The following is a 15,780-nucleotide window of genomic DNA, read 5'->3' on the forward strand; positions in this document are numbered from 1 at the left end:
AATTTCTCATAATAAACTTAAGTGGATGGATACATAACAAAAAACTGAAGTAATCAAAATAAAATCTGTCTTATATCAAAGCACATTAATAAAGAAACAACAAAAAGACACTTTGCAATAAACACAATAAGAGCACGGGATCACAAGTCTGGCAGGGCCTGAGGAGACCATCTCACCGTAAACCTGTTCCCCAACACATCCTTCCCACAGCTCCAATCGATTTAAATACGAAAATACAGAGGCAAGAGGCACAGACACTGCCACAGTCAGGGACCTATGATTCATATCCAAACCCAAACTAAGATATTAGAATAATAAGAAATAAAGGAATAATCACAGTGTTTGGTAGTCTTGCTACAAAGAATGTCGGCTATCATGGATGGCAAGTTTAATGATAGAAATGCACAGATTCGAAGACTGGTCCTGTTTTAAGACTTTTTTAAGCCACATAAATAGAAGAAATGCTAAACTTTTGGACCAAAAAGCAGCAGAAAAGCCTTGCAGATTAAATAAAGTGAGAAAATAGAATTGACAACATGGAGAAAGGAGAAAGACTTCTATAAATCAGATGTTCGTAACTCAAGCAATGCCCACACTACAGAGGAAACTGCTATATGGGTGGAGAGAAGGATGTCACGCTTATCATTAATACTGCCTTAAAAACCACATTAAGAGACTGATTCTATTCCACAGACTCACTGATAACACTGAACACATTATACATCCCACTCAAAAAGAAATAATACAGCACGTAATCCTACAACAATGCAATTTATCATTTCTAAAGCTTTTAACAAATTTATGCTGAGAGCTTTAAACAGTGAAACACGTGACTCCCATGACATCTTCTGTATCACCCAACTGAGCCTGACTCCCCAAAAGAACGGAGTCCAATGCCAATTAAAGGAAAATGCAACTAAATGGTGCAAAAAGAGTCATTAGAAAATTCAGCCTCAACATTACACTGAGTTTCTAGTAAGAGGCAAAGATATATGCCAACCGAGGCAGGCACATCTCTCTTCCCTGGAGCACAGAGACATGGAATTTTACCTCTTTTCTGTGTTTAGTCTAGCAATGGAAAATTAATAACAGGTGAAGAGAGAAAGGGGCGCTCCTTGTGAGATTCTCTAGATTAAAAAGAAAAAGGAAAAAAACAGCCCTAAAAGGTTCAAACAACTAATTTAAAAAGCAGTGTGCAACTGCATCAAAATACTAGAGAAGAAATGACCTGTCAACAAGGGTATAGATTCAGGGACGTGAGGGGTACCCAGCAGCTCAGACATGGAATCAGTCCTTTCAGGAAGCTGCTGGAGGGCCAAGTGTCTGCCTCTCGGCCCTGAGAGTCTGTGGACAAAGTCTGGTTTAGGAACTGAACACAAGGTAGCAATATAATAAAGTATGATGACTTACTCTGGGTATAAGAGTAGAGATTGCAAGGACAAAGGGAAAAACAAACAAACAAACCTAATAACAAAAAATCCGAGCCTTTTTTTGGACCTTAATGATTACAGTTAGTCTATGAAGCCAAGCTATAATCAGTCTTTTCAAGATTAGTCCCCAAGACCGGAAGGTGCTGTCAGGGCAAAAAGTGATGTCACCTACTGAAACTGAGGCCACAGCCCTTTTAGGAAATAAACACCTTGGCCTTGTGCCATGATTGTTACAACTAATACAGCCTGCAATAAAAGTACTTTAACAGCATGATAGATATTTCAACACCTAGAACTGACTGATTGCCAACTTCAGAGAGTTTTATAAAGGTTTACCTGCTTGGCTCTCTTCCTTGCATCATCCAAAGATCTTCCTCTTTCTACTAACCGTTGAACCACTTTTTCCCATCGACTCTGTACACTGATCAATAGATTCTTAATTAGGACAACATCTTGTTTCTGACTGAAATATTTCAGGTGGGTTCCAGTTTTGTCCAGCTCTATTATCTGCTCACGGTGAGAATTTACTTCATTGGCAAAGACCTTTCCCAAAGAAAAAAAGGGTAGAATTAGAAACAAATGAAAAACTGTTCTATCTTAAAAATGCTTTTGGTATCATGAGATGAAACCATTTTGAAGGACAAAATAAAGTTTTCAAACTACCAAATTCATGCTTCTGACATTAAAAGAGTCTGTTGTGTAAAAAGGTCTTAAGAGAGAATGCCATCCATCTGAGTTACAACATACCTTGTGTTCATCGATTTGAAACAAAACTGTGTCCAAGATAAGACTTGGCCGAGAAGCTACATTTAGGGTCTGTTCAGCCTGGGTTAGCCAGTTGATGAAGTCTTGGAGAGAATTGTGGAACTCCATTGCCAAGTTGAGAGCCTCTTCCAGTTTAGTCTGCGAAGACAGATTATTTAGTATTTGATGATATTTAATTCCACCCCCCATCCCAGTTTAGTCACTCACTGCCAGATTTCCTTCCCATCCACCCTTTATTTATACCTAATCTGTATTTCTGTATTACCTAAACAGTTTATGAATATAATGGGCTTTCACTAAAATACTGGCAAACCAAACTCCTTTAAGTATAGTGAGAAGACCTCACTGTAGCTAAAAAAATCTGATATAAACTAAAATTATGATTTGGGGGCAATTAACCACAGAACACAATTACTAAACAGACTCTGTAGAAAGAAAACTTGACATTCACATGATTAATGTTGGGGGTCAAAATACTATGAAATATATATACATTATGCTCTGTCACTGAGGGCACACAATCTAGTATTCCTAGCCTATCATTTTTCTTATAGCGTTAAACAGTGATAATTTTAATCCCTTTTCATGGACTTTTGTTACGGAAGAGCTTATAATATATACAATCATCTCACTCCCTTGACCTCCCTCTTTCCCTCCCCACTATATACATAAATCAGTGTGATTAGAATTATTTAACAGTCCAGAATTAGAGGGGTTCACAAATTTAAAAATATACTTAGTGACACTTGATCTATGATCTGTTTGAATAGACTGCTTTAACTCTGTTCTCCTGTATTAAAAGAGAATACTATTTTCAATTGACCCCATGAAACCTCTATATGTATATGAAGAAAATTTAAACACGGATCATTAAAAAGTTCCACTGATAATTCTACTCAGAGATAAATAAATCCCATGAAACAAAACAACTAAAATGTTCATTCTTTGACATTAATTAAAGCACATACTTTCCTTTCATTGAGTTTGGTTTCCACCGATTCCCATTTTTCTTTCAAGTTATTTAAGTCTTGGTCAATTGTCTCTGCAGATTTGGGGCATCTTGCAAGCATCTGCTGGCCTTTCTGCATCAGACTTTTATATGTTTCTTCTTTAACATCAAAGGCAGCACAGATTTCCTAAATTGAGATATCCCCCCAAGTTATATCATTTTTAAGAGAATAAAATCTAAAAGTTCCTTTTCCACGTCATCAGTCCCAAGCCCCTTATCATATATTCACTTCTATTCAACACACAGAATAACCCTGACACATTCAAGCTTTTCACTGTATTGAAACAACACCTAGATCTAATAGACATACCCTGACTGCTAGAAATCTCAGAAATGGTGCTCTCATTATCAGTCCATTCCAGCATGCTAAAGTTTGTGAAGTAATGTTTTAAATGTTTTCAAGAAAGGTTTCACTGCCCTGTAACCAACCAGGTCCGTGACCCTGAGCCAGTAATTTAACCTCTCTGGGCCTAAGTTTCCTCCTCTGTAAAATGGGTTTTCTAAGTCTCTCCTCAGACTATGATACAATGGCTGTAATAATTTTTGGTATAATTTAATTCTGTGCTCAGAAGACAAACAATGAATAGAAAGTAAAGACCGAATACAGCAAGAGATTTGAAGCTGATTATTCAGACTTTGGAATCACAAAAGACAAACTTGTGGTACTACAAATATTACTCTCATTTATAGAATTTTTAAAGCTTTCAACCAGAATGCAACTGTACTCCTTCTACAGAGAATATCAAAAAATTATGAAGGCAAATTCAGAATTTAATATCAATAAAACAAGAGTTACATTCATGTAAAAACTTAAGACCAGCTCTATTTCATTGGTTCAATTATAAAGCTCTAATTCATTGGTTCTATGTCTAACATTTTTAACATCTTCAAATAACATATTTCAGTAATTTTTAAAGCTGAGATAGAATTAATAAAATTCAGCATTTTAAAGTGTACAGTTCAGTGTTTTTTAGTGTATTCACAAAGATGTGCAGCCATTACTACTAATTCCAGGACATTTTTATCCTCTCAAAACTTTGTAATTTCTTAAGCCCTAAAAAAAAAAAAAAACCCAAAAACTTTCTAAACATAGTTACAATACCACCTACCAAAAGCCTTTAATCCTAGAGCAAAACTTTAAAATACAGCTAACTCTCAGGAAACTGTAATATTCCAGGTTTTCTAGTTTCTTTCATTTCTAACACAACCACATCAAAAGAGCATTACTAAAATGATATCAACAAGTACCAATAACTGTTTAGAATTCCTTAAATCACAGAATTTACAATTATATTGGGTTAAGCAAACTCATTTTAATACCTCACCCGAACCAAATAAGTGCTATGGATAGTAATATTTTTCTAAAAGTAAACTATTTCTAAGATAAGCTCTTTGCTTTCCACCTTTTTATCGTAGACTCCTAAATCAACATTTAAAAACTACTTGTTATTAGAGAACAATCCCAAGCATGTTTGTTTAAGAAGTCCTTAAACTTCTACTTAATGAACACCATGATAACTACGTAGGTAGTTCCAGGAAAGGAAAAGGCATCTGGCAGTCAGTTAGGTTTTATGGAAAAGGAAGACAAGCACTGCCAAGTTATTATTTAGTCAACTGTTTTTTCAGTGGAACAAATGGGTCCCCTGTGGCACCAAAAAAATGACAGTAACAACAACAACAACAAAACCATGTACACAGTAATTTTCTAAAACAACGAATACACATTAAAGGTTTCTAGGAAATTCTATACTGGATTGATGGAACTGACTTTAACTGCTCATAGCAACTGTAAAATGAGTAAGATGCTACCTCTGTTGTATTTCTTGACAACAACTACAAGACGGTTACCTCCTCTCCAAAGCACCAAATTCAGAATTATTTATAACTAAGTGCCATTTCAATAAAGCTCTTACGACAATATTGGACATCTAATAAAGAAGACAAGATTTCATATAGAATGGCCCATTTCTTCTGCCCAATCCCTAAGTACTTGTACTTTTATTTCCCAAGACCTTAATTATCAGCATTTGAATATTAAAAAATTTTTCTGATGCAAATTCACAAGTATAAAAAAGGATTAGTTTTCAAAATCTGAAACAGACTGTTTTCTCTTAGAACTTCTAAAGCTGAGTTATCATGTAAATGAATAGGAAATGTCAATAAATCAAAGTCTAAATTCAATTTGTCAGTCCACATTTCTGTGAAAGAAAGCCAGAGTCTCAAGTTTCATTATTTTTTCCTCCTTATCTTTAAGAGTCGACAGTGCCACAGAACCTGTGTGGGAACAGCCCACAGACACGATGCTCCCAATAGGACAATTAACAGAAGCCTCCTCTTGTCCGTAGCTGGTATAGGTATTACCATCACCATTAAAACAAACAAGCAAACAAACAAGCAACTCTTGAACAGAACAAGAACATATTTTCCAGCCTTCCAGGAAACTAGGTGGGAGTATCATGCTTACAACAATAACTTTAAAGTCAATTCTGATTACTTTAGGGATTTTTCTTTTCACTCAAGGTACAACAGTTTATAATTTACACTAGCTTGTGTTACTATCCATACAAGCTCATCATTTTATGGGGAAAAATTTGCTTCTAAAAAATGTCTAAACTTATAAAACCTTTCTTCATATACTGACACACTAATCTCTGAAATAAAGAATAGGTTCTGACTTGAAAATTTTAATCAATAAATGGTTTTTCTAGCACTTACACACAAAGATTTCTGCTATAAAACTGTATATCCTTTAAGCCTTCTCCCACAATTTATTTATCACCAGGGCCCACACAAAATGGTCAGCGTCTTAATCAGAGGCTAGAGCTGTAGGAAATAAAACACTTACCATGTGGGCATTAAGCTGCTCCCTGGCTGTTTCCGGTAAACCTCCCAGAGGTTTGGATGCTAACAGATGACGCTCAGTGTCAGTTAGCCACTGCTGCAAATCCTCAATCTCACCATGGAACCCTTTGGCCTGGAGTGATAGAGAGTTTTAAGTTTGGGCCATAAACACATTGTCACTTTCCAGCAGAAAACAAGGTTTAAACAATCCCGGCCTGCTAAGCCTCTCGATGGCATTCTTAAGAACAGGCAGGTGCAAATAGATTTGCCTGCCTTTCCTCATCGTGAGAGCTCTGGCAGATAAGACTATTACACTAAGAACCAGAGGGCTGCCTTCTCATCTGCTCTGTTCTTTATCCCACTTATTTTTACTCCTTTCCTTGAGGAATAAAAATCAAACAAGGGTCTGCAAACCAATCAAAGAATTCCAAGCTATTTTTTTAAAAGATTTATTCATTTATTTTAGAGAAAGAAAGAGAGAAAGAGTGTGGGGGCGGGGAAGGGGCAAAGGGCAGACTCCCCACCGAATGCCGAGCCACGACACAGGGCTCCATCCCACAACCCTGAGATCATGACCTGAGCCGAAATGAAGAGTTGGACGCTTAACCGACTGAGCCACCCAGGTGCCCCAGAATTTGAGGCTATTTTGGTCTTGAAGGCCAACGAAAGTTCGAGAATTTATTTTCTTATTCACCTGGCGCAAGGCACCATCCAGCTGCTGCTTCCTTTGTTCTGTTTTTTCCAAAACATTTTGCCAGCGTTGATTTAAAACCTCTAGCTTGTTCTGAAGGTTGCTTGCTTCTTCTCCTGCACTTGATTCAATTAGATCATTTCCTGCTTTATTAACGGCTTCCACTGTGGACTGATGGGCCAATACATCATTTTGAAGCACCTGAAAATATTAAAATAACACTATGTTTACTAGCTCGTAACATGTTAACATCACTTTTAATGCAACATTTATTTGCTGAGTATAAAACATTGTGAAGTAAAAACATCATATGCTTAGAATTTTAATATAAGAAAGTGTTAAAATGGTGGACTTCTTTTCTCTCAACTTCGCAGCTTTCCTACATAGACCTTTAGTCTACCAATAGCCCCTGAAATGATTATGTAAGAACATTTTGTTAGTTCTTCGCATTAAAATAACCTTGCAATTGAGGACATTAAGTATCTGGAGATTATAATGAAAAGGTTCTAATCGTTTTCATTTGATTCAAACTCATTTTAATTGAACTTAGTTTTCATGTCTTAAGCAAACAATTTTTAAAAAGGAGCAATCTTTATTAAAAGCATGTACTTTGACAGGTTAACAGTACTAATCACTTTCAGAGGTAAGCGTTAAATATTCTTGTGGTCAAAATATAAATGTACTTCTCTAAAATTCATTCTTCTAAATTGTCTAAGTCTTGCCACATAAGGAGAGCATAGGGGCCAGAGAAGAAAGAAGGAGAGGGATGGAAACATTCTCTCCCTTCTTCCAGCGGCTGGGCTGGTGATTTTAAGCCCTTTAACTTCTGACCTTTAAGAAATGAAAGGAGAAGGGAGGAGACTTTCTAACGGTCACAGACAGATAAACAGAGCTAAAAGACCCCTAACTCATGCCTTGCCAAAATAACCGCGCCAGAGCATGTCACGTCCCCGCCAATACCGTAGTCTACAAAATTCCTGTCACTGATATATGTTGCTTTTAAAGACAACTGCTAAGTTTATGAAAATGTAAATGCTATATCCACTCACACTACAGGAATAAACATCTTTTAATGCAAAGTCAGTCTGACTAGTCATACTGCTCTTACAAAAGTGTAAGACAGACATTAAATAATAAAAAATATTAATGATACAAAGTAAGTTCTAATTGCCTAATCAGATATGTTTGGGCAATGACTGTATTGACTATATATGACTTTACAGACTATATAGAGAGAAATTTTTTTCAAAGATTTATTTATTTTAGGGGCGCCTGGGTGGCTCAGTCGTTAAGCGTCTGCCTTTGGCTCAGGGTGTGATCCCGGAGTCCTGGGNGTGATCCCGGAGTCCTGGGATCGAGCCCCACATTAGGCTCCTCCGCTGGGAGCCTGCTTCTTCCTTTCCCACTCCCCCTGACTGTGTGCCCTCTCTCGCTGGCTGTCTCTCTCTCCCTGTCAAATAAATAAATAAAATCTAAAAAATTTAAAAAATAAAGATTTATTTTAGAGAGAGACAAAGAGAGAGCATGTGCGAGCGGGAGGAGGGGCGGAGGGAGGAGGGACGGGGGGAGGGGGAGAAGCAGGCTCCCCGCTGAGCACAGAGCCCTGACACAGGGCTCGATCCCAGGACCCTGAGATAATGACCTAAGCTGAAACCAAGAGTGACACTTAACTGACTGAGCCACCCAAGCGCCCCAAGCGGGAGAGAAATTTATTTATTTATTTAAATTTTTTTTATAATAATATTTTTTTATTATATTATGTTAGTCACCATACAGTACATCCCTGGTTTTTGATGTAAAGTTCGATGATTCATTAGTTGCGTATAACACCCAGTGCACCATGCAATACGTGCCCTCCTTACTACTACCCATCACCAGCCTATCCCATTCTCCCACCCCCTCCCCTCTGAGGCCCTCAGTTTGTTTCTCAGAGTCCACAGTCTCTCATAGAGTACAATTACTATAGGGAAAAGTATGAAAGAAGGAAAACTAAAGCAAGAATACTAAAAAACTGTTTATTGTGATAGTAAAGTACCAAAAACCTTTCATATAATACATATGTAAAATTATTAAACATTTACTATTTGATAATCAAGGAAAACTTATATAAGGTCAGAATTTAGGACGTAACCTTAGATAAGATGCCTCTATTAATGTGAACGCTAAAGTTCTATGAAAGACTGTTGACGTTGACTGTCAGGATAAACTCTACTGATCATAACCTTCTATTCATTAAGCCTATTGACTTGGGAGATTTTCATTTTTTTTTTCTCTGAAAAATATTTATTTATCTCACTCTTCCTGGCAAAGTCAATGGCTTTGGTCGTTCACACAAAGATTCTAACAACTGGGTTTCAGGATTTATTATTTTTCTAGGCGACTGAACTTTATCGTAATAAGCTAGAGCTCTGCTCTCAACCCCTGTGAGGTCTGCTCTGATGACCTAGGCTGGAGATCATCTAAGCTGGGAAGATGCCTCCTGCTATCAGTTTGGGGCCCACTGTGGTCAGCTCTATGCTTTCCTGCTCCCTAAACCCTTCAGGCTGTACAGAGATAGGGAATTTTCTATTATGAATTATCAACCAAATGTCACAAAGATGACAACAATATAAAGTTGTTTTCCATGTATCTCAAGATTAAAATTTTTAATTCAAAGCTTTAAATCAAGTGTGGGACATATAAAAACCCTTGTAAACATGACAAATATTGTTAAAGACTAATTCAGAAAGAAAAGAGCTAAAGTCACAGAAAGCAAGTGGGAAATAAGAGAGACACAGAGACTAAAGAGCAAACTCCCACACAGTGAGAGACGTACAGGCAAACAGAAAAGATATCCGATGTGCCGAACGAGCAGCAGGTGAGACACACGGAGATATGGGTGACCAGAGGGAAAACATACACTCAGCCCGCAGTGGAACATTTCGAGCCTATGACTTGGAGGCTTTCCCCGAACAACTTTTAAAAACTAGGCTCTGTCAACCCAGTGACAGGGATCATCAGGGATTTAAACCAATGTTTGCCACGCAGCCCTAAAACTTCGCCAGAAGTTTCCCACTGTTGCTGTTCTTGACAACTGCCTTGAACAATGGGGAACAATTTTTGATGATCTTTTTAAAAATGTGTTTTAAGCAGTTTAACCATCAGTTACAAACGTCAAATGTGGACCTGCGCTAAAATCATAAACTTTAAAAATGCATCAAGAGGAAACCTACCAGAAAACAATCTGGCGGCACAAAAAATGCATAGAGAAACACGACACACAAGAATAGCCACTTACATGATGCTTGGCAAGTTCAATTTCAATGGCCTTCGGGTCTCCTCCCACAGGTTTCTGTTCACTGAGCAGGCCCTCGGTGTGCGTCAGCCACGTCAGCAGCTCATCCAGGGCGTGCTGGAACTGGCCCAGGGCTAACAGAGCCCCCTCCAGCTTATGCTACAGAAAAAATGGAGAGGAAGAAAATCTACATGAATTTGATATTATGAATGACACACATTTATAAAAATAACAAAGACAAAAAAATCAATTGTTGCATGCTGTGTAACTCTGTAAGCATATCCAATGAAGCCCAATCATCATAGCCTACATTTTAAGCTTGAAATTCCTTGTGGTTAAAAATAACATGTGAGAAGTAGGAAGAATTCTAATAAAATAAGAATTGAGGGGCTTCAAAACTTTATGTACCACATCACCTAATCTTCCCTTTTAATAATGATTTTACCTTAATATATGAAATTGAACTTTTCTAGCTTCTTATCAGAGTGTCAGTGTTTACCTGTCTGTTGATAATTCTTTCATCCAGACTATCCCATATCAATTTCAGCTCCATTAACGGGTCTTGAACAGTGTGTTTGTCACTCTCTTCCGTTACTTTCTTCAGCAAAAGCTCTGCTTGATGGTTCAGTCTCTCCATTTCTATCTGTTGTTGGTAGGCCTCTGACTTAAATTGCTATTTTTTTTAAAAAAAGAGAGATACAAGGAAAATTTGTTCTAAAACAAAACTTTAAACAAAAAACATTCTATGGATTCAGTATTTATCCTAGTTCGTATTTCTTACAGTCGGGAAGGTGAAGAGGAATAAAAATCTAACACAAAATCTAACACAAAAAAAAAGATGAGGGACGTCTTTTTTCTTTATTCAATGTTTCATGACGGAACAATATTTCTATTTATAATTTTGATATTTCACATTTTTGTTTTCTACAGTAAAAAAATTAAGACATTTCAAGGCTAATCTTATTCCAATGTCTATATATATGCAATATGTGAGCTTTGAAATTGTAGAAAATAAAATAAAAAATACACTGACATATATGAAACTCCCCAAAAATATCCCTAAGAAACCCAGGGTAACATTGCCTGCTCAAAAACATACATACATCTTACACCCACTGAACATTTTGTTTTTCGTAGCTGGGCTGTGTTAAGAGTTATTCCTATGCCTCACCCACTGCTGACTCAGAATAACATTATTTTTTCTCCCGGTGCTCACTAAACATGTATTTAATAATCTCAGCTTTGCCAACCAACACAGGTTAGCAAATGGTTGCTTGCAGTAGGAAACTGTCCTTTCATAAAATATTTATTTTTAATCTGCAATAGTAAATCATTAAAGAGTAAGTCATTAATGGCTAAACCGTCCCTTAATTTTTTTCAAACATAAAAATAATAATTAAAAAAATACTAACTAAGGTATTGTGAATACTTGGTTTGTTGAAAACAAACCTATAAAGAAAATAATTTTATTCTCAATTTAAGCTAAGGGCATAAACATGAGACCGGTTAGATAACTGTCCCAAGGGCGTTTGGCTAAGTAAGTGGATGCACCGGGATGTAATGTCAGACAATCTAATTTCAGAGAAAGCACTCTTAAGCAGCCTACCGTATGAAAGCTACTGAGATATATGCAAATATCCAAAACTGTACACCTGTGAATGTAAAGTATACCATGTGTTTACTACACCAGCACATAAAGTTAAAAAAAAAAATCACAAGGATGTTAACAGTAACCATTTCTAAATGAAATATTCTAAATCATAGAGATGAAAATGCTATAATTTTAAAGCCAGGTAATAATTGTATATAAAAAGCTAGTAGAGTTCATTGAAAATGGTGTGATGTCTCTGTGGATGGAAACTTGAAATTAGGAAGGAAACAGCTGATCCCACTTGGATAAATCAGCAGCAGCACAGAGGAATTCAAAGAGGAAACAGTCCAGCCATTTTCACAGCTGGAGATCAAGAACCACAAAAGCAAAAATTACAGAGGAAAGCAGATGGAAAACAACAAATATTTTTACAAAACAAACATTTTGGGAAACACTATTATACCACGGGTGTTTCTTTAGCTTGTTAGACTAAATGGATTACTCTGACCCACTGAAGAAAACAAAAGTGTTGCTGTATGTGTAGCGACTGAGAAATGAAGTCATAAAAATCCTTATTGTATGAGTTACGTATGTATAAAACACATCCCCACACCCCACCAACCCTTCCCCCTCCTCACTGCGTTCCCAACAGGAGGATATCTGAAAGGCTATAAATCAAATCTTAAGAGTAGTTGTCTCTGGGTCCATAACATTTTGGGTGGCTTTAAAAAAGCCACCTTTTTGCTTATTTGTATTTTCTGACTTTTCTATAATGAACAGGGATTGATTTAATAAGAAGACGACTAGTATTTTATATCATTTAATGAGCACTTATACGCTGCTCATTATGTACAAGAACCATATTAAACCAGTTTCACAATCAAAACGTTAATACTTCAATTATGCAAAATAAATTTGCATCAAGAATCCTATGAATAAAGAACATAAAAATGCAGTCTTTGAAATTAATGAAGCCCACGCATACCTTTAGCTCTTCAATCTGCTGCTTGACAGTTTCAAGATCGGTTCCAATTGGTGACATTGAAGCTAATTTACCACCTGCAATATCTACCCAGTCAAATACTGCCTGAAAAACACATTAGTCCATGAATTAAGTATATGGAAATTGCTATAACATCCCAGGTGTTACAGAAAAGTAAAATCGTTAATCTATACAGGTATTATGGAATGAGCCTATTTTACAAATTAAGATGGTTCACCCAAATAAAAGCAACAATATAACTGAAAAAGTCCCAAATATGCAATAGATGTAACCTTCAATTCTGCATTCAAGTTTGCAAAGGACATTCTTTTCTGAATAGAATCTTAGAATACTAAGAACTTTCAAAAATGTGCATTTGAAAAAAAGTTTTATAAATTCCAGCACATGAAACAGAATTCTCCATGCTTTCTTATGTCTAAGAGGCAGATTATGTAAATATATTGAAGAAAAAGATTCAAATCCACCTGCTTATTCAAATAAGCAAGAAGTTTATTGTTTAGCACTTGAGCAAAGTATCCGGCCCAACCAAAGCCTGACCTATTATTTAGATTAGCATTAAAATCCTGCACCTACAAAGATTAAAATTATGACCATTATTCTGAATTACAACACAGACTACAGAATCTATTTTTTCTGTTCTTGTTAGGTAATACAAACATTTTAGAAAGGCATAACTCACATTTCTTTCAGATACTGAATACACAAAATTATAATGGACTTTAATGAGGTTACCAGACCATATAGGAGGAGGAAGAATCGTGGAAACGATCCGGTATTTTTAGTTATCATTAATAAAACCAAGAACTTAAGCAGCAACCCAGGAAATAAAATTTATTTTACTTTACAATCAAACCCTGAAACATCTAGAGCTTCTGGACCTTTAACATCTAGCTCCAGCTAGCCCCAGCTATTTAATATATCAAGTGGCCCTTCATTCCCACAGGTGATGCTACTAACCTCTAGTGGGCCTTGTTTTTCTAGCAGGGGTAAGGAGAGAGTATGAGTCCTGGCGCCTAGGCAGTGACCTCTACAGCTAATGGCTCCTGAGGTCAAAGGCTGCAAAGAGTGGCAGTGCCGTCTCTAGCCATGGAGAGGGCACAACACAATCATTTACCAACAGTATGGGAAAATTATGACCTGGTCCCACAAACTGAGGGCTGGAGCCTGTTTAGTTACTGGCCATTGAAACCTAACCAATAAATTATCTCTCTGGTTAAAAAGTGGGGGAAGGAGGAAAGTTATATAAGATATTATTTGTAGTGAATTTTTTCATATATTTCCAAAGTTCAAAACACTTTCAGCTGGCATAAAGCCTGGCTTGTGATATTTATTTTTACAAATATAGAAATGGAATGGCATAATAAAAAGGAAAAGATGTTCTCATCTGAGCTTTAAAAATAATATTCACTTGGTGTTATGGAAATACTCAGAAGGGCTTTTTCCATACGGTAGGAGGATTGACAGATTCAACGTTGGCCAGCCTGTTAGGAAATGGAATAAGGCTGAAGAAGGTAGGGAGAGAAATGTCCCTGAGCTGGCCTCGTTTGACAAGACGATTTTTCATAAAAAAAAAGAAGAAACTTTAAAAGTGGTTGAAAAACTGAATGAGAACCCTTAAGGGATGTGAAAAACAACTATGAAAAGGAATTATGTATATGGAAAGGAAGAAAAACATTTTACATTTTATACAACAGATTATGACCTAATAAAACAGAAATCTATTTTAGTTCACGGGGAACACTGGCTTCAAATCAAATTTCTTTACTTCTGACTTTAGTTAAACTTAGTGATATTTTTAGATAGTGTTTACTCCTTTCATCTTACTCCACTCAACTTTAGAACAGAACTCAGATTCAGTTCCATCTCACTGTCTGGGGCTGAACCATTAACAATGTTTTAAACATTAAAATTTTTCTTTTCAAAGTAAATTTCACCATGTGTATAAAAATGTACTTAGATGTCCCTACACATCTGCACAGATCTCAAGAAATACCTTCTAGAAGGCAAAACACAAACTGAAGTATGCGAGGCAGTTGCACGCACACTTGTAGCCCTGGGGTGGTGCTCATGTGGGCATCTGCAGACCTTGGCCACATGCTTCCTCCCCAGCAGCCCTGCCTTGACCCCCTTACCTGCAGTCCGTCCTGGTACTGGACGGCAGCCTGCATCGCCTCCTCGAGTTTGTCCACCCGGTCTTTCCAAGCCTTATTTAGAGAATCCCAGGCTGAATTTAACTACAACATAAATAGTAGAACTCTTTTAGTGTCATTTGTTAAGTTTTCAACTACTTCTATCAAATATGCTTTTGTTAAACAAGATCTCTTTTAAAATGCATTCTGGTGAGAGAAGGAAAAATGCTAGCGGTACCTCATCTATACTCTTCTTGACAATGGGTTTATCGGGCTCCCCACAGGCAGCAATGAGTTCAGAACCCAGGTTAATAACTATATCCAGCTCTTCCTGGAGTCCATCTATTTCTTCCTTTATGGCCTACAGTAAGAAATAACAGCCTTAGAGTTTTTAACCAAAAACACACTGGAACTAAAAGGATGCACGCAAAGACATTAATTTGAGTTATTTCTAGGAGGTGGAATTATGATCAATTTTCTTCTTCTTTCTCTTTTCCAAGCTTCTGGAATAAATTTTTTCAATAAGAAGAAATATTTTAAAGAAAAAACAGCATCCTTTGTAACAAACATCAAATGTTTATTATGAAAACAATAACTAATTCTATGTAACAAATACCAGAACAAACTCCTTTAATATTAATAACAATGAAAAGTATAGAAATATATTTTGTGTTTCAAACAGAACAGTTTGGCAATATTCATTTAGAATAGAGGTTAAGTGATCTAAAAAAAATAATGAAAATCTAAAAAAACCCTCCCCCCTCCCTACACAACAAAACCAAGCTGACAGATACAGAGAATAGATTGGTGGTTGCCAGAGTCAGGGGACGGGGGAAGGAGAATTGGATGAAGGGGGTCAAAAGGTATAAACTTCCAGTTATTAAAAAAGAAGTCATGGGAATATAATGTAAAGCATAGTGACTGTAGTAAATACTACTGTATTATATATCTGAAAGTTGCAAAGAGTAGATCATAAAGAATAAAATAATAGAATAAAATAGATTTAAGTAAAATACGAGTTCAAAAATGTCATACAAATTAACATCA

General features: G+C 36.5%; 1 protein-coding gene across 24 annotated transcripts in view; it reads right to left on the bottom strand.

The window, feature by feature from the left end:
* DST (dystonin) overlaps positions 1–15,780 on the bottom strand; it is a 472,609-nt gene that overhangs the window by 29,991 nt on the left and 426,838 nt on the right. For all 24 annotated transcript variants that reach the window (XM_034648017.1, XM_034648015.1, XM_034648006.1 and 21 more), the window contains 10 exons: positions 14,972–15,094; positions 14,737–14,838; positions 12,587–12,688; positions 10,510–10,683; positions 10,014–10,169; positions 6,740–6,937; positions 6,050–6,178; positions 3,164–3,331; positions 2,178–2,333; positions 1,767–1,973 (listed from right to left, as the gene is read on the bottom strand). In XM_034648017.1, the coding sequence (XP_034503908.1) occupies positions 1,767–1,973; positions 2,178–2,333; positions 3,164–3,331; positions 6,050–6,178; positions 6,740–6,937; positions 10,014–10,169; positions 10,510–10,683; positions 12,587–12,688; positions 14,737–14,838; positions 14,972–15,094 (1,515 nt within the window). The remainder of the gene's footprint in view (positions 1–1,766; positions 1,974–2,177; positions 2,334–3,163; positions 3,332–6,049; positions 6,179–6,739; positions 6,938–10,013; positions 10,170–10,509; positions 10,684–12,586; positions 12,689–14,736; positions 14,839–14,971; positions 15,095–15,780) is intronic.

Source organism: Ailuropoda melanoleuca, chromosome 19, assembly GCF_002007445.2.
Source record: "Ailuropoda melanoleuca isolate Jingjing chromosome 19, ASM200744v2, whole genome shotgun sequence".
Taxonomy (NCBI): domain Eukaryota; kingdom Metazoa; phylum Chordata; class Mammalia; order Carnivora; family Ursidae; genus Ailuropoda; species Ailuropoda melanoleuca.